Below are 12457 nucleotides of genomic sequence, written 5' to 3'. Positions count from 1 at the left end.
TCAGGTAATCTGTATGTCTGGGAGGCACCACACAGTAGGGGCAGTTACTGGAGGAAAAAGAAAATCACTCTCAGGTGGGGTCAGTTTGAGGTGTTTATGGAACATTCAAGGAAGCTGATCCATAGCAGTTGAGTGTATGGATCTGGAGGCTGGGCTGGAGATGCAATTTAACATTTAGCAACCTGTTAGTATTTGAAGCCATGGTCCGACCCAACTTTCCTGGTATCTGCCCAGGAAATTATATCATTAGGCAGAGGGCCCAGAGGGAGCACTAAGAAACACCATTATTTAAAGTTCCATACAGCAAAAGGTATCCACAAGAAACAGAAGGAGCTTCCAGTGATAGGTATAAACAACGTGAGCAGTGGGAAGAGTTCCAAGTGGCCGGATGGTCAACATTCTTGTTTTCCAGCAGAGGTCACATAAGAATACACAAAAGTCCATGGATTTGCCAATCTTGATGTCAGTAAAGCTATGGGTGGAGATTATTTCCCATTAAGTTCTTTCTTGACCTTAGTAAGTGGGGATGCAATTTAGTTTCTGCTTTCAAAGTTCAGATGAGTAGAGTATGTGAGAGGAGCTTGGTATGGAGCCAGTTTGCAAATGTTCTCTCTTCCAATAAGATGGTAAATTCTTTGAGGAATAAGGAAGGCACATAAAGATGAGTAAGACCCGGTCCTAACCCTCAGCGTTTATAACAAATAAGAAATAAGATATCTGTAGTACAAGGTGGGACATATATTATAAAATATTATAGGAATTCAAAAGAGGCATACACTACAACCAAACAATCAGAAGAGGCTGCTTACCTCTCCTCAACTGTTATTACAGAGATTTGCTTACTTAACATTTACATACTTAACACTTAAACTATATTCACTGCTTGACTTTTTCTCTTAACAAATCTGATGAACTATTAATAAAGTCCCATTTATTCCAAAATCCAAGGAAACTTCAAACTCATTCATGAGATATTTATTAAAATAACACATTTAGGGAAAAAAATCAATACAATTGTATACATCATTACTGAAAACTGTATACCATCATACAAAAAAGGATTTTATTTTGGGAAATCAATTCCTAATTTATGGCAAGTTTTACTTTCAGAAATAAAACCACAAAACAACACAATCTAATTCAATCTTAAAGGCTGGCATGCTGAGCAAGGAATGTTCTTATTCTTTGTAGGAGCTCCTTCTTTACACTGTCAGGTACCAGGGCTGAAATATAAAAATAAAAACATAAGAGTAAAGAAGATCCCAATTAATATACGTCAATTTGAGATTTGGTATTTTATTCAGGACTACCAACAAAATAATTTCAAAAGTAACCCTTATGCTTCAATAAAAAAATAAAGAAATTTGAGAAAATAAAGTATATTTGCAATTCATTATTTGAATGAATTATCCAATACCTAAAAATATATTGCACATGTGAAAATTCTGTAAACTAGGAATAGAAAAGGCCTTTTTTAAACAGAGGCTGTAAAAGATTAATGAATTTGATTCAAATGCAACAACTTAATAAGCTTGGTCAAAATTACCGTAAACCAAAACAAAAACTGAGAAAACACTGCTAATCTCTCTACTACACAATTTCTTCAATTTGATATGAAAAAGAGCAGCAGGCTTACAGAAAAATGAGCAAAGGAGATGAAGAAAAGGAGAGGCATATAGTTCTTGAATGTAAAAGGAGTTTAACCTCACAACAAATGAAAATTAAAACCACATTCAGATAGCATGTTTTACCAATGAGACTGGCTAAAATCCAAAGGTCAGTAATGTATATATTGGCAAGACTGAGGGAAAACTGGCCCTCTCATATTAGCTGGTGGGAGAATAAACTGACAAAACATTTTGGGAAAGGTAATTTGGCAATACTGTATTGAAATAAATGCATATACTTGAATGAGCAAAGATGCAAAAGCTTCAACAGTAGCTGTATTTGTTATAGGCTTATTTTTAAAATTTTGAACCATGTAACGGTATTATCTACTCAGAATATTAAACAAAAAATGGGAAAACGGGAGTTCTCTGGTGGCCTAGTGCCTAGGATCCCAGGCTTTCACTGTTGTGTGGCCCGAGTTCAATCCCTGGTTGGGAAACGGAGATCCTGCAAGCCGTGTTGTGGCATGGGAAAAAAAAAAAAAAAGGAAAAAAAGCCCTGCTCTTTGAAATTTAAATTAATATTAAATGTCAATAAATAAATCTACACTATTTTCCCCCTTTTTGGCTACTAAAAATAAGGACAATAGGGAATTAACTATACAGATACTCCTCTTTATAAATTTACTGTAAGCCTGCCTAGAAATAAAGACTACATAATTAATTCAAGTCCACTGCAAATGTGATCATTATGTATGTTAAATATACTTTTAATCAAAATTATGGTGATGGAGAACAGATCAGCTGCCTTGGGGTTAGAGATGTGGTGTGACTATGAAGGAACAGCTTGAAGGGAGTTTTTTAGAGTGAATCTATACATGTGTATAAAGTTCATAGAACTGACACTAAAAAAGGGTCAATTTTACTGTATGTTAATTTAAAAAATAAAAACAAATACCTCTCTTGACAATAAAAAGAACACTATGAAAATAAAAGAAAAGATTTATTTTTACTTCTCTTTTCTTTTTTGCTCATTCTCTAGCAAGGGAGCTACAACGGATTGAAATGTCCAACACACAAGTATTGAAGGAGAAGCAAAGGATGATTTCTACCCTGTTAACAGATTAAGTTTTTAAATGTTAACAGATTAAGCATAAATTACAGAAGAAAAGTAGAAAAAGAAATTACAGAAATTTATTTTAAAACATAAATCCATGGGGATAACAATAAATACTGCTTTTTCCCCCTCCTTTTCCTGAGACATGATTGACCAAAAAAGTCATGTTGTTTAGCTGTAAACAGCCCTAAAAAGATGGCTGGAAAGGACCACGAGATGTTGTCGCTCTTTCCACATGGTAGCAGTTCAGGGGACTAGTATTCCTTAGTAATAATTTTAAAATCATTTACTTTTCACACTTAAAATTCTTTTTACTATTTCTGTGTGAGGAAATAACTAACGGGTCATCTAATTTACCTGCTTCCACTTACAATACAACTCTCCCTCCCCCCACTGACTTCCTCAAATGAAATGATGAAAATAATCTCGTTACACTTAATTATATGATGTAATTCCTGACTTAATACTTATTACATATAAATATTTTGTTAATAGTTTGTTAATATACTACTTCCTCTCTTTCCTTTGGCTTCTCTAAACAAGGTATTAAAGGGAGAAATTAAGAAGGTAGTTGAAGTATGAGTCTTAAATATGAATTACCCTGACCATGAAGTTATGGAGCTACCAAATTCGTAATTAGACATTCAAGAAGACATTTTTGTTTATTTTTAGTAAGGAAAGAGAGCAATGACTCAGGGGCTGGTGTAAAGCTCTGAATTATTAAATATCAGGCTAAAGTTTACAAATCCTAGCTTCAGGTAATATTTGCCTCTACAAAATCCTGTATTATAAAAATGATCTGTTCTAACAACCACATCAACTTACATTTGTGTACTGTTTTAACAGTGCAAAAACGTTTTACACCTCTTACTTGTTTGTTACTCAAGACCATGCACAAAAGTTGGTGAGGCAACTATAACTCTTCCCAAAGAGGAGATGCAAGTACCCACATAATTTTGGAAAGGGTGCTTTTCCTTGTAAAAAGAAAGAAAAGCTGCACCAGCAAAAGAGAGAAAAAAAAATCATGTCTTAGCCCACAATTCCTTTCACACAATTTGTATTCATTCCTTACCTCTGCCTTTTGGTGTGATTTCAGCCACCAAGTCATCAACAGTAACGTGTTCTAGTCCTTTTTCTTTAATTACCTCTTATGCAAAAGCAAAAAACAAATCATATCATTTAAAATCATTATCTGTAAGAAAGATTTTCATAGAGGAAGGGTTAAGATCATGTTTTTAGAGTACAGACTGGTCTTTAAAAAAAAAAAAGAGGACACTTCTTTTTTTTCTTTTCTAATGAAGGTTTATTTCAACCTTAAACACAGTATGTATTCACCAGATCAAAAACATAAAATAATTATAACACTTAGAATGAATCTGAACTGTAAATTCAAATCTAATATTTGTAAAAAACTGGAAACTTACAACTGCACATATCTTATTTCACGATAATCATATCAGCTCTTGAATGTATGGAGGGGAAAAAACTGTAATTTAAGTCTAACTTGTAATTTCACAGCCCCAAATTAAAATATAGAACAACTCCTTCGCTCCTTTCTCTTCTCTAGGCTGGGCCAAAAGAAGGAGAAAGGAGTTTACACTTATTGGACCCCTATTATGTGCTGGGTGCTTTGCATCATTTAATATTCACGATAAGCTGACAGGCTGGGCATTTTTCCCACTTCAGAGGTGAGGCAAGTGAGGCTTAAAGATTAAATAACTCATTCAAACACGACTTGAAATCCAGCTCTAGTCTTACCAGTGAAGGTCTGTATGACCTCAAAGTCTATGCTTTTATTAATTTGGCAAATTGCCTTCTTCCGGTTAATGATATAAATAGTTTCTATTATCATTTGTAGAAACCAATATGAGAATTCATTATAAATATCCAGAATTCCAGCATACCAAAAGCTGAGCCAGAAAGGAAGGAGGCTCATCTTAGTGACACTTGTAATTATATCTAATGGCATAATCATCCATACCTAATTGCAATTTAACAAGCTCCCATTTTATAATTTTAAAAATACACGTAATTTTCTAAGAGCTTTTATAGATGATTTTTTCAAAAATAACACTGTTAAAGATAGGAGATATAATTCCTGTAAGTCTGCCAACCGTAAAGTGCTCAATGTGTTAAGAAAAACAGACTAGGAATAATTAATGTTTCACTTTGAGTAGGCACAGCAAAAAAGGTGGGATTCCATATTCCATGCCAGAGGAAATCTTGCCTCACTTGTTTTAAGAGAAACACAAAGAAAATTTCTAAAAATTAAGGAATAGGTCTACATATTATCACTGAGAGGAGGTAATCTATTACCATCAAGCTTCAATTTTCTATTTGTTTAAAATTATGCTTGAGCACTCCATATATCTTAAAATACTGACTATAATTTTTCTAATGAATTCCAAACCAACACAGTTGAGAGCTATGGAATTAGCTTATCTTCTAAATGAAAGATTACCTTTACAGTGTGCCTTCAACTGATCCTTCCAGCCACATTCAATTAATTTAGCTCTCAGCAACTCTTTGAGGCTGTTGAAAAAGAAGTGTTTCCAAATTAAACTACGATAGTGTTCAAGTGTACAATATCTTAGATAGGAATGCTTGAAGCAAAGCTTCAACTGTTCAATTAAAAATCCCACCTTCCAGTTATAAAACTTTAACCATGGCCTAATCTTGGTTCTACCACTAAAAAGTTCTTTGGTCTTATGCAAGTCATTTAAATGCTGGGCCTCATTTTTGTCATCAGTAAAATTCAATGAAGTGGATGGGGTACAATTCTTCTTAAGAAACCCTACTCTCTGGCCTTCTTACACACTTTCTACTTCCCTCCACCAACAGGAATATTGTGGGTTTTGTACAACTTCAGAAGGGTATTAGTTGAGTTTGAAGCAGCTGTACTTTTGAAATCTTCAAACTCCAAAATCCATTCTTTAACTACAAATTCTTACCCAATAGCTCTCTTATTGCCCCGTTATATATCTAATCTCAGACTTGCCCTTCCCTTTTTCTCATTATCCTTCTAAATTACACATTAACTATGGTATTTCATTAATTCTAAGACTGTGCTTTCCCACATTTTAACAAGTCAGTAATTGGCATGCCTATCATAATTTAATTGGCAGTATTTTCTTTATTCTTAAAGGTTAAAAAAATATTGGTGGGTATTACAACTAATGGCATCATGGGTGCAATAAAATATTTTATCCTTCTGCAATACCTAGTCTTATAAAACCTCAATCTTCAACCTAAATCACCTCATTTCTCAGCTTAAACATGTCAAGTCCCAAACCAAACTGCTTCTTTTTCAGTATTCCTAACATCCACTATGTGACATTTCCATCTAGATGTTTAAGTCATTTAATCGTAACAGGGACAAAACCCAACTCTTGCTTTTCTTCCATCTCAAGCTGTTCTCCTTGTCAGACTGGCCACTCCATTCTTCCGGATCCTCAGGCTAGAAACCTTGGCAGCATCCTTCACTCAGCAATTATTTTTATTTATTTATTATTATTATTTTTCGCGGTACCCGGGCCTCTCACTGTTGTGGCCTCTCCTGTTGCGGAGCACAGGCTCCGGACACGCAGGCTCAGCGGCCATGGCTCACGGGCCCAGCCGCTCCGTGGCATGTGGGATCCTCCTGGACCGGGGCACGAACCTGCGTCCCCTGCATCGGCAGGCGGACTCTCAACCACTGCGCCACCAGGGAAGCCCCACTCAGCAATTTTGATAACACTAACGTCCAACCCATAAGCACATCCTATTGGTTCCAGTTTTAAAATATATACCTGAAATCCAAATGTTTCTCACCACCTCTGCCATTACTACCTAGTTGAAGCCACCATCTTCTCTTGACTGGACTGTTGCCAAAGCCTCCTAACTCATCCCCCTGCTACTTCCCTTGTACACGTCCTTCTCCTCTCACTGCTCAAAACCCTCCAGTGGCTTCCCAATTTACTCAGAATACAATTTCAAGTCCTTACTACAACCTAAATGACCCTGCATGGTCTGCCCCCTCCGAAGCAATGCCTCTGACTTTACTGTTTCCTACACCCAGCTGACTCAGTCTTATTAGTTTCCATGGGTTCCTCAAAATGCCAGGCAAGGGAACTCCCTGGCTGTCCAGTGGTTAGGACTTGGCGCTTTCACTGCTGGAGCCTCGGTTCCATCCCTGGTCCAGGAACTAAGGTCCCACAAGGCACACAAGGAAAAAAAAACGCCAGGAAAGCTACTGTGTCAGGACCATGGCTCTTAAGAGTCCCCTCACTCCCTCATATCCTTTTGATCTCAGTGAAGACTACTTTTTTTTTCTTATCCAAAATAACACACCTGACTATTCTCTGCTTTATTTTTCCTCTAGAACTCATCACCATCTGACATATTACATATTATTTTCTGTCTCCTCCCATTAGAATGTAAGCTGTGTAAAAGAACAGGCTTCATTTTGTTCACTACTATATCTCCAGCACCTAACAGGACATGGCATATGGTAGAAACTCAGTAACTTTAAGCTGCATGAATGAAAACAGATAAAAAAACAGTAATACATAATACCCTACACCCGTTATTGGCAATACTATCCTCTCAGTTTCCCAAGGCACTGTTCTAGAGGCTTTCTTCTTCCTCATTCCTCATGTCAAGGGTTGTTGATTTTACTTAAAAAAAAAAACCTGTAAGTTCTCCTTTCCATTTTTGCTGTTTTCCACTTTTAACCTATTATCTTCTGCAATTTATCTCTAGCCCTTCAAGTCTATCCTCCATACTGCCAAAATAACATTCCTAAAGTGCAAATATGACCTAGTCAGTCCCTTTCTTAGAATTTTTTAATGACTCCCACCACCCAAGGATAAAATCAACAACAGATGTTTTTGCAAACTACCACCTATTTTCCTGCCATTTCTTTGACAGTAAAAACACTCCACAACTCTCGGTGTAAGAAATCCGGGTAGGGCTCTAGCAATGGAAATGTGACCTAGGCAACACTGATTATGAATGGTCTATTACCTTAAGTAGGATGGTAATCTAGCTAGGTCCTTTGCTGAAACTACTAGGAGAACGGTAGTCTCAGGTGGAGAGATGTAAATTTTGAACCGCTAATTTCTGCCACCTTGTGGGTAGTGCCTTCTTGAGAATAAAGCCAACAGAGAGGAAAGCAGAGATGAGAGTCGGAAAGACAGACATGTTCTTGGCAACAATTTTTGAGTGCCTGAAGCACCTTCAAGCCCTAGACTTTTAGTCACACGATCTTATATGGAAATTGGCTGAGCCAGTTACTGAGTTCAGTTTCCTATCATTGTGAATGGAAAGATTTCTGATTATACAAAAGCCACATTTCTCCTGTCCACTGTCTTTCACATTTTAACTGCACAGTTCCCCAGAATATTATCATATTGTAACAAATCTCTTTGACTTTGCATATTCGGTTCCATTTGCCTAGACTGTCCTTTCTCCTTTACCGGGTTGGGGAACTGCGAATCCTTCTTATCCAGCTGAAGTACCACTTCTACTATTCTGTGAGAGCTTTACTGATTACCTTAATCCCCAGGTAGAACTGAGAGATCCCTCTTGTTCCTTATATATATTTCTCTCATACAATTTATCACCCTGCTCCTGGAAGCCTTTTTTGATTCCTTAGACTCTCCTCTGTACTTCCAAACCTGTTCATTCTTCAAATATTTACCTGGCCAATTATGTGCTAGGCACGATGCTCGGTATACAGTAGTATTTCTGCTGTCAAGGAACTCAGATTCTATTGATACAAACTAGCAAAGGAGGTGATTATAATACAAAGTGATTAAATACTATGATGGAACAAGGTATTTGGGAGTTAACAGATTTCTAGAAGAGATGATACTTAAATTAAGACCTGATAATGAGCTAGAATTAGTTAAAGATGGGGGGAAGGAAGAAGAATGTTTCAGAGAGTAGGAATAGCACACATTGCTCTGAGGTTAAGAGAGCTTGGTAACTGAAACTGGTCCATCATGTTGTCTCCCTGTTAAAAAGTGGGTAACATTTTATCTTCAATTGTAGTTATCTGGGTATGTATTTTTCTTCTCCATTAGATTAGACATTTTTTGAGAGAGAGTCACTTCCTGTTCATCTTTGTACATGATCCACTTCCCTCCAAGTCTTGCAATATTGAACAGACCTAAGCATTTTTAACAGATGTTAGGAATTGCTTTTGATAATCTCAATTTTCTGTAATTATTTCCACTGACATCAGTTTTGTTACTTTTTAGATTCTTATAACTGTAATTTAAAGATGTTAAATGTAATTAATTAACACAATCGATTACTTACCGTTCTCTTTCTCCAGTTTCTATCAACTTTTGGTTAATTGCTGCTCTCATCTGCGCATCTTTGTTCATCTTGCTAACCTGAACATCAACATGTATTTTCAGATATAGAACACTTACAAAGCATTTTCTTCTAAATCCTCTCAAGCACCTCAACACATTTAACATTCTGTCTATCAACTGAAGGGGTGATAAATTTCAACAATGTGTTAACAAGGTCCTTACTCCTAATATTATTTACTGCATCCCAAGAAGTCATGATCATGACTTTACAATTTTCTTCCCCCATGTACCCTTTATTAATAAGTCTCTAGATAATGACAATTACTCTAACATTTATTAAACACTTATGTACCTGGAACTGAGCTAACACACTGAGTTTTTAATCTCATTTAATTCCCAGATCTTATTCTTTTATGCAAGTACTATTAACATAGTTTGTATTTTACAGATGAGGAAACTGAGGCACCGAGATAGAAAAGTGGTGAAGGCAGGACTTGAACTCAGGTTCTGTGACCCCAGAAGCCGCAAAATACTTTAACCACACATAATAACTGACTGCTAATCATTTCTGCATCTTAATTAACTGTATTCAAAATTTGGGGGACGCTATATAACCTAAATATCAATAGAAGAGTAAGCACAGTTTGTGAAAAATGAAATTCCTGGGTAAGGATCTGAAGTGCTTTACTTTACTTTCCACTAGTATGTACCCAGAATTACAACTGCCAAACTAGCTTTAAGTATGTGTGTGTGTATATGCTCTTTATCAAAGCTTGCTGGTTGGGTTAAGGAGAAAACAAATACCAAATTAATTCCTAACTTAGAAAATTCTCAGTTTTCAGTAAAAACGGACAACCAAAACGGTGTAAAAAGGACAGGGAGGATAAACTGTAAAACTTGGAATAAGGTAACGTTACTCCACTTATCTGTCACCAACTTGAGACTACTTTTGTTGTCCCCAACCTCGCTCGCCGCCTCTATGAAGACTCAAGACTGGCAGTGAGTTTTCAGAGTTTTTTTTTTTTTTTTTTTTTTTTAATGGAACAGGAAAAAGGAGAGGTTGAGAAGTGACTAGGATATATTTGCTTTTGCAGTTGGAGGCTAACATTTTCAAAATAATACTAAGGTCTAGTCCGTACCATTAGCAGAATACTGAACTTGATCTTGCCTTGGCCCCCAAAATACGGAGAGTGACCTTGGACAAGTCAGTTCTTAAAGGCCTCAGTTTTCTCACTGGTAAAACAAGGGCGCTAGGGGATCCCTCCCAGTTCAGACAGTCTTTGGGAAAACAGAATAGGGCGGAGACAGCGGGAGAGGCGGGAGGGGAGGAGCCAGAAAACAAAGCGAGGACTGGCTTCAGGCCAACTCCGGTAGCACGCCCTGTCGGAGAGCCCTACAGGCCCGCGAGCGCGGGTCGGGGAAGCTAACGAAAGACAGCACATCGAAAGGAGCCTGGGCTGGGCCCGGGTCCCGGCCCTGAGGACCACGGGCATAGCTCACCACCATCACCGCGGGCGAGGGCCGTCCCTTCCCAGCGACGAAATGACCCTTGCGCTGACGACCGTTACCTACCACACTCTTCGGCTGCCCGGACCTAGACCCTCAGTAGCTCGGGCACCTAAGCACACAGAAAGCTAGCACACGCATTTCCGGGGCGGGGTCTCGCCACCCTGCCTATAATGTGAGAATTTAACCAGCGCGGGCCGCCTCCTGGTCGCTCAGCCCTCTGGGTAAGAGAGTCCAGATCCTGCTGTCACACGGGCATTAAGTTCCCTAAAAACTACATATCCCAATATGCAACAGAGCCAACTTCCCCGTGGGCACTACATTACCCAGAAGGGATGTTACGCCGCAGTGTTTTCTGGGATGGGAAGCACGCCGCCTCCCAGCCACGGTAATATGCGTGAAGCGCGGACCTTTCAACCCGAACTTTATTAATTCTCACGCTAGGCCCCCGGAAGGCGATGGAGGTGGCCGCTAATTGCTCCCTGCGGGTGAAGAGACCTCTGTTGGATCCCCGCTTCGAGGGTTATAAGCTTTCCCTCGAGCCACTGCCCTGTTACCAGCTGGAGCTTGACGCAGGTGGGTAGCGGCGGTGCCCCCTAGCACTCTGTTCCTTTCTCCTTTTGGCTTCCGAAACTCGACGCTTCCCGCATTTTCTTCTTTTCTGACTCCGGGTAGCCAGGCGACCGTGGCCTTCCTCACGGCCTGCCGGGCAGGGGTGGACCAGAGTGGCTGGTTCTGGAGAATGATGCCCATCCCCGGCCCCCAGGGGAGCCGCCTTCGAGTGGCTCTGCCGTAGCGGGACCCTGGGCCGGCTCTAGGCTCCGCTGCCCGTGCTCCGGGGTCCTGCATGCGGGTGCTTTCTGGGCTCCGCCCGCCTGTCGGTCCTGGCCTGGCCCCTGCTGCGGAGAGAGCTCAGGGCAGGCTTTCCTCCTGGAGCATTCCCTGTAAACGTGTGCGTTGAGAAGTCACACCTCTTTGGAGGACCTTCTGCTTCTGTTTCCTCTGGCCGAGACCCAGTTCTTAGAAGAGAAACTCCATTGCAGTTAGGAGCGTTTTCAATTACCTACGGGCCGTCAGATTAAGGACTCTATCGTAGATTACATCTCGAGAAATATTTGAGGAAAAGTTGGTTTAGTACCCACACTTCTACTACTTGCTTTGTTTATCTGTAGGTGGCGGGAATATTCATCCTTGTTTTTACAAGGTAAAGAATGGCATTTTTGTTAATGATAAAGAGCTCAAAGATTGCATTTTTAATACACAGCCCTGCTGATTCTGATGCATGTTGTCAGTGGATCACACTTTGAGAAATAATCTAGAGTTAATAAGTTTTATAGAATCAAATACGTGTTTATTCATTTAATATATAAATTATATAAGTTCAGAAATCTCTGTTGAGAGCCTGTTTTATGTTACATGTTGATACAATCAAGATGAATATGACACAGCCAGTAACATAAAAATGCTGTTGTCTAGTTAGGAAGAAAAGTGTAAGCAAATAATTATAAGACAGTAAGACTGTCTTATAATTAGAGATTATATGGGATTATAAGGGATATGTACAAAACATATTGATAACGTTTCAGTATCTTTCCCAAACCAGCCTGGGACATCTGGGAAAGCTTCCAAAAGAAGTTGATATCTAAGTTGAGCTTTAAAGAATAGGTAGTTGATCAGGGTAAGAGAAAATGAGCTTGATGTTTCTTTTCATTCCCTTCCTTTCTCTCTCCCACCCCATATAAATGAATGATACCACCATGTTAGTTAGCCTTGCATTAAAAAACCACCCCAAAACTCAGTGGCTCAAAACAGTAAGCAGTTATTATTGCTTACAAGTCTACAGGTCAGCTAGGTGGTTCTAGTCATGACTGTACTTTCTCATATGTTTGGAGTTTCTCTGGCTGTAGGCTGATTTAAGATGATTT

General features: G+C 38.8%; 2 protein-coding genes across 4 annotated transcripts in view; one reads left to right on the top strand and one right to left on the bottom strand.

The window, feature by feature from the left end:
* Positions 1 to 959: 959 nt before the first annotated feature.
* On the bottom strand, positions 960 to 10711 carry ENY2 (ENY2 transcription and export complex 2 subunit). 2 transcript variants are annotated; one of them, XM_019942264.3, is made up of 5 exons: positions 10599 to 10711; positions 9028 to 9104; positions 5186 to 5256; positions 3797 to 3871; positions 960 to 1223 (listed from the first exon to the last, which is right to left on the bottom strand). In XM_019942264.3, exons 2-5 carry the CDS (start codon positions 9093 to 9095, stop codon positions 1147 to 1149), a joined length of 291 nt encoding a protein of 96 aa, XP_019797823.1. In that variant the 5' UTR covers positions 9096 to 9104; positions 10599 to 10711; the 3' UTR covers positions 960 to 1146. The 2 variants fall into 2 exon arrangements, with proteins under 2 accessions (XP_019797823.1, XP_004327696.1); XM_004327648.3 differs by having other exon boundaries at positions 10527 to 10682.
* Positions 10712 to 10889: 178 nt separating this feature from the next.
* NUDCD1 (NudC domain containing 1) overlaps positions 10890 to 12457 on the top strand; it is a 93784-nt gene continuing 92216 nt past the window's right edge. The window contains exon 1 of one of the 2 annotated variants that reach the window (XM_033842678.2): positions 10890 to 11108. In XM_033842678.2, the coding sequence (XP_033698569.1) occupies positions 10991 to 11108 (118 nt within the window). In that variant the 5' untranslated portion in view covers positions 10890 to 10990. The remainder of the gene's footprint in view (positions 11109 to 12457) is intronic. The other variant, XM_033842677.2, reaches the window with a different exon arrangement.

Source organism: Tursiops truncatus, chromosome 17 (genome assembly GCF_011762595.2).
Source record: "Tursiops truncatus isolate mTurTru1 chromosome 17, mTurTru1.mat.Y, whole genome shotgun sequence".
Lineage (NCBI taxonomy): Eukaryota > Metazoa > Chordata > Mammalia > Artiodactyla > Delphinidae > Tursiops > Tursiops truncatus.
The sequence above is the reverse complement of the archived record's forward strand: the minus strand, read 5'-3'. Positions and strand labels throughout refer to the sequence as shown.

Bases quoted from the DNA above. Each gene is read 5' to 3' on its own strand.
- ENY2 (XM_004327648.3), bottom strand. The intron at 5,257-9,027 runs GTAAGTAATCGA...CTTTTTCAACAG, and splicing joins GAAACTGGAGAAAGAGAACG to CCTCAAAGAGTTGCTGAGAG. The intron at 3,872-5,185 runs GTAATCTTTCAT...CTTTTGCATAAG, and splicing joins GTTGAAGGCACACTGTAAAG to AGGTAATTAAAGAAAAAGGA.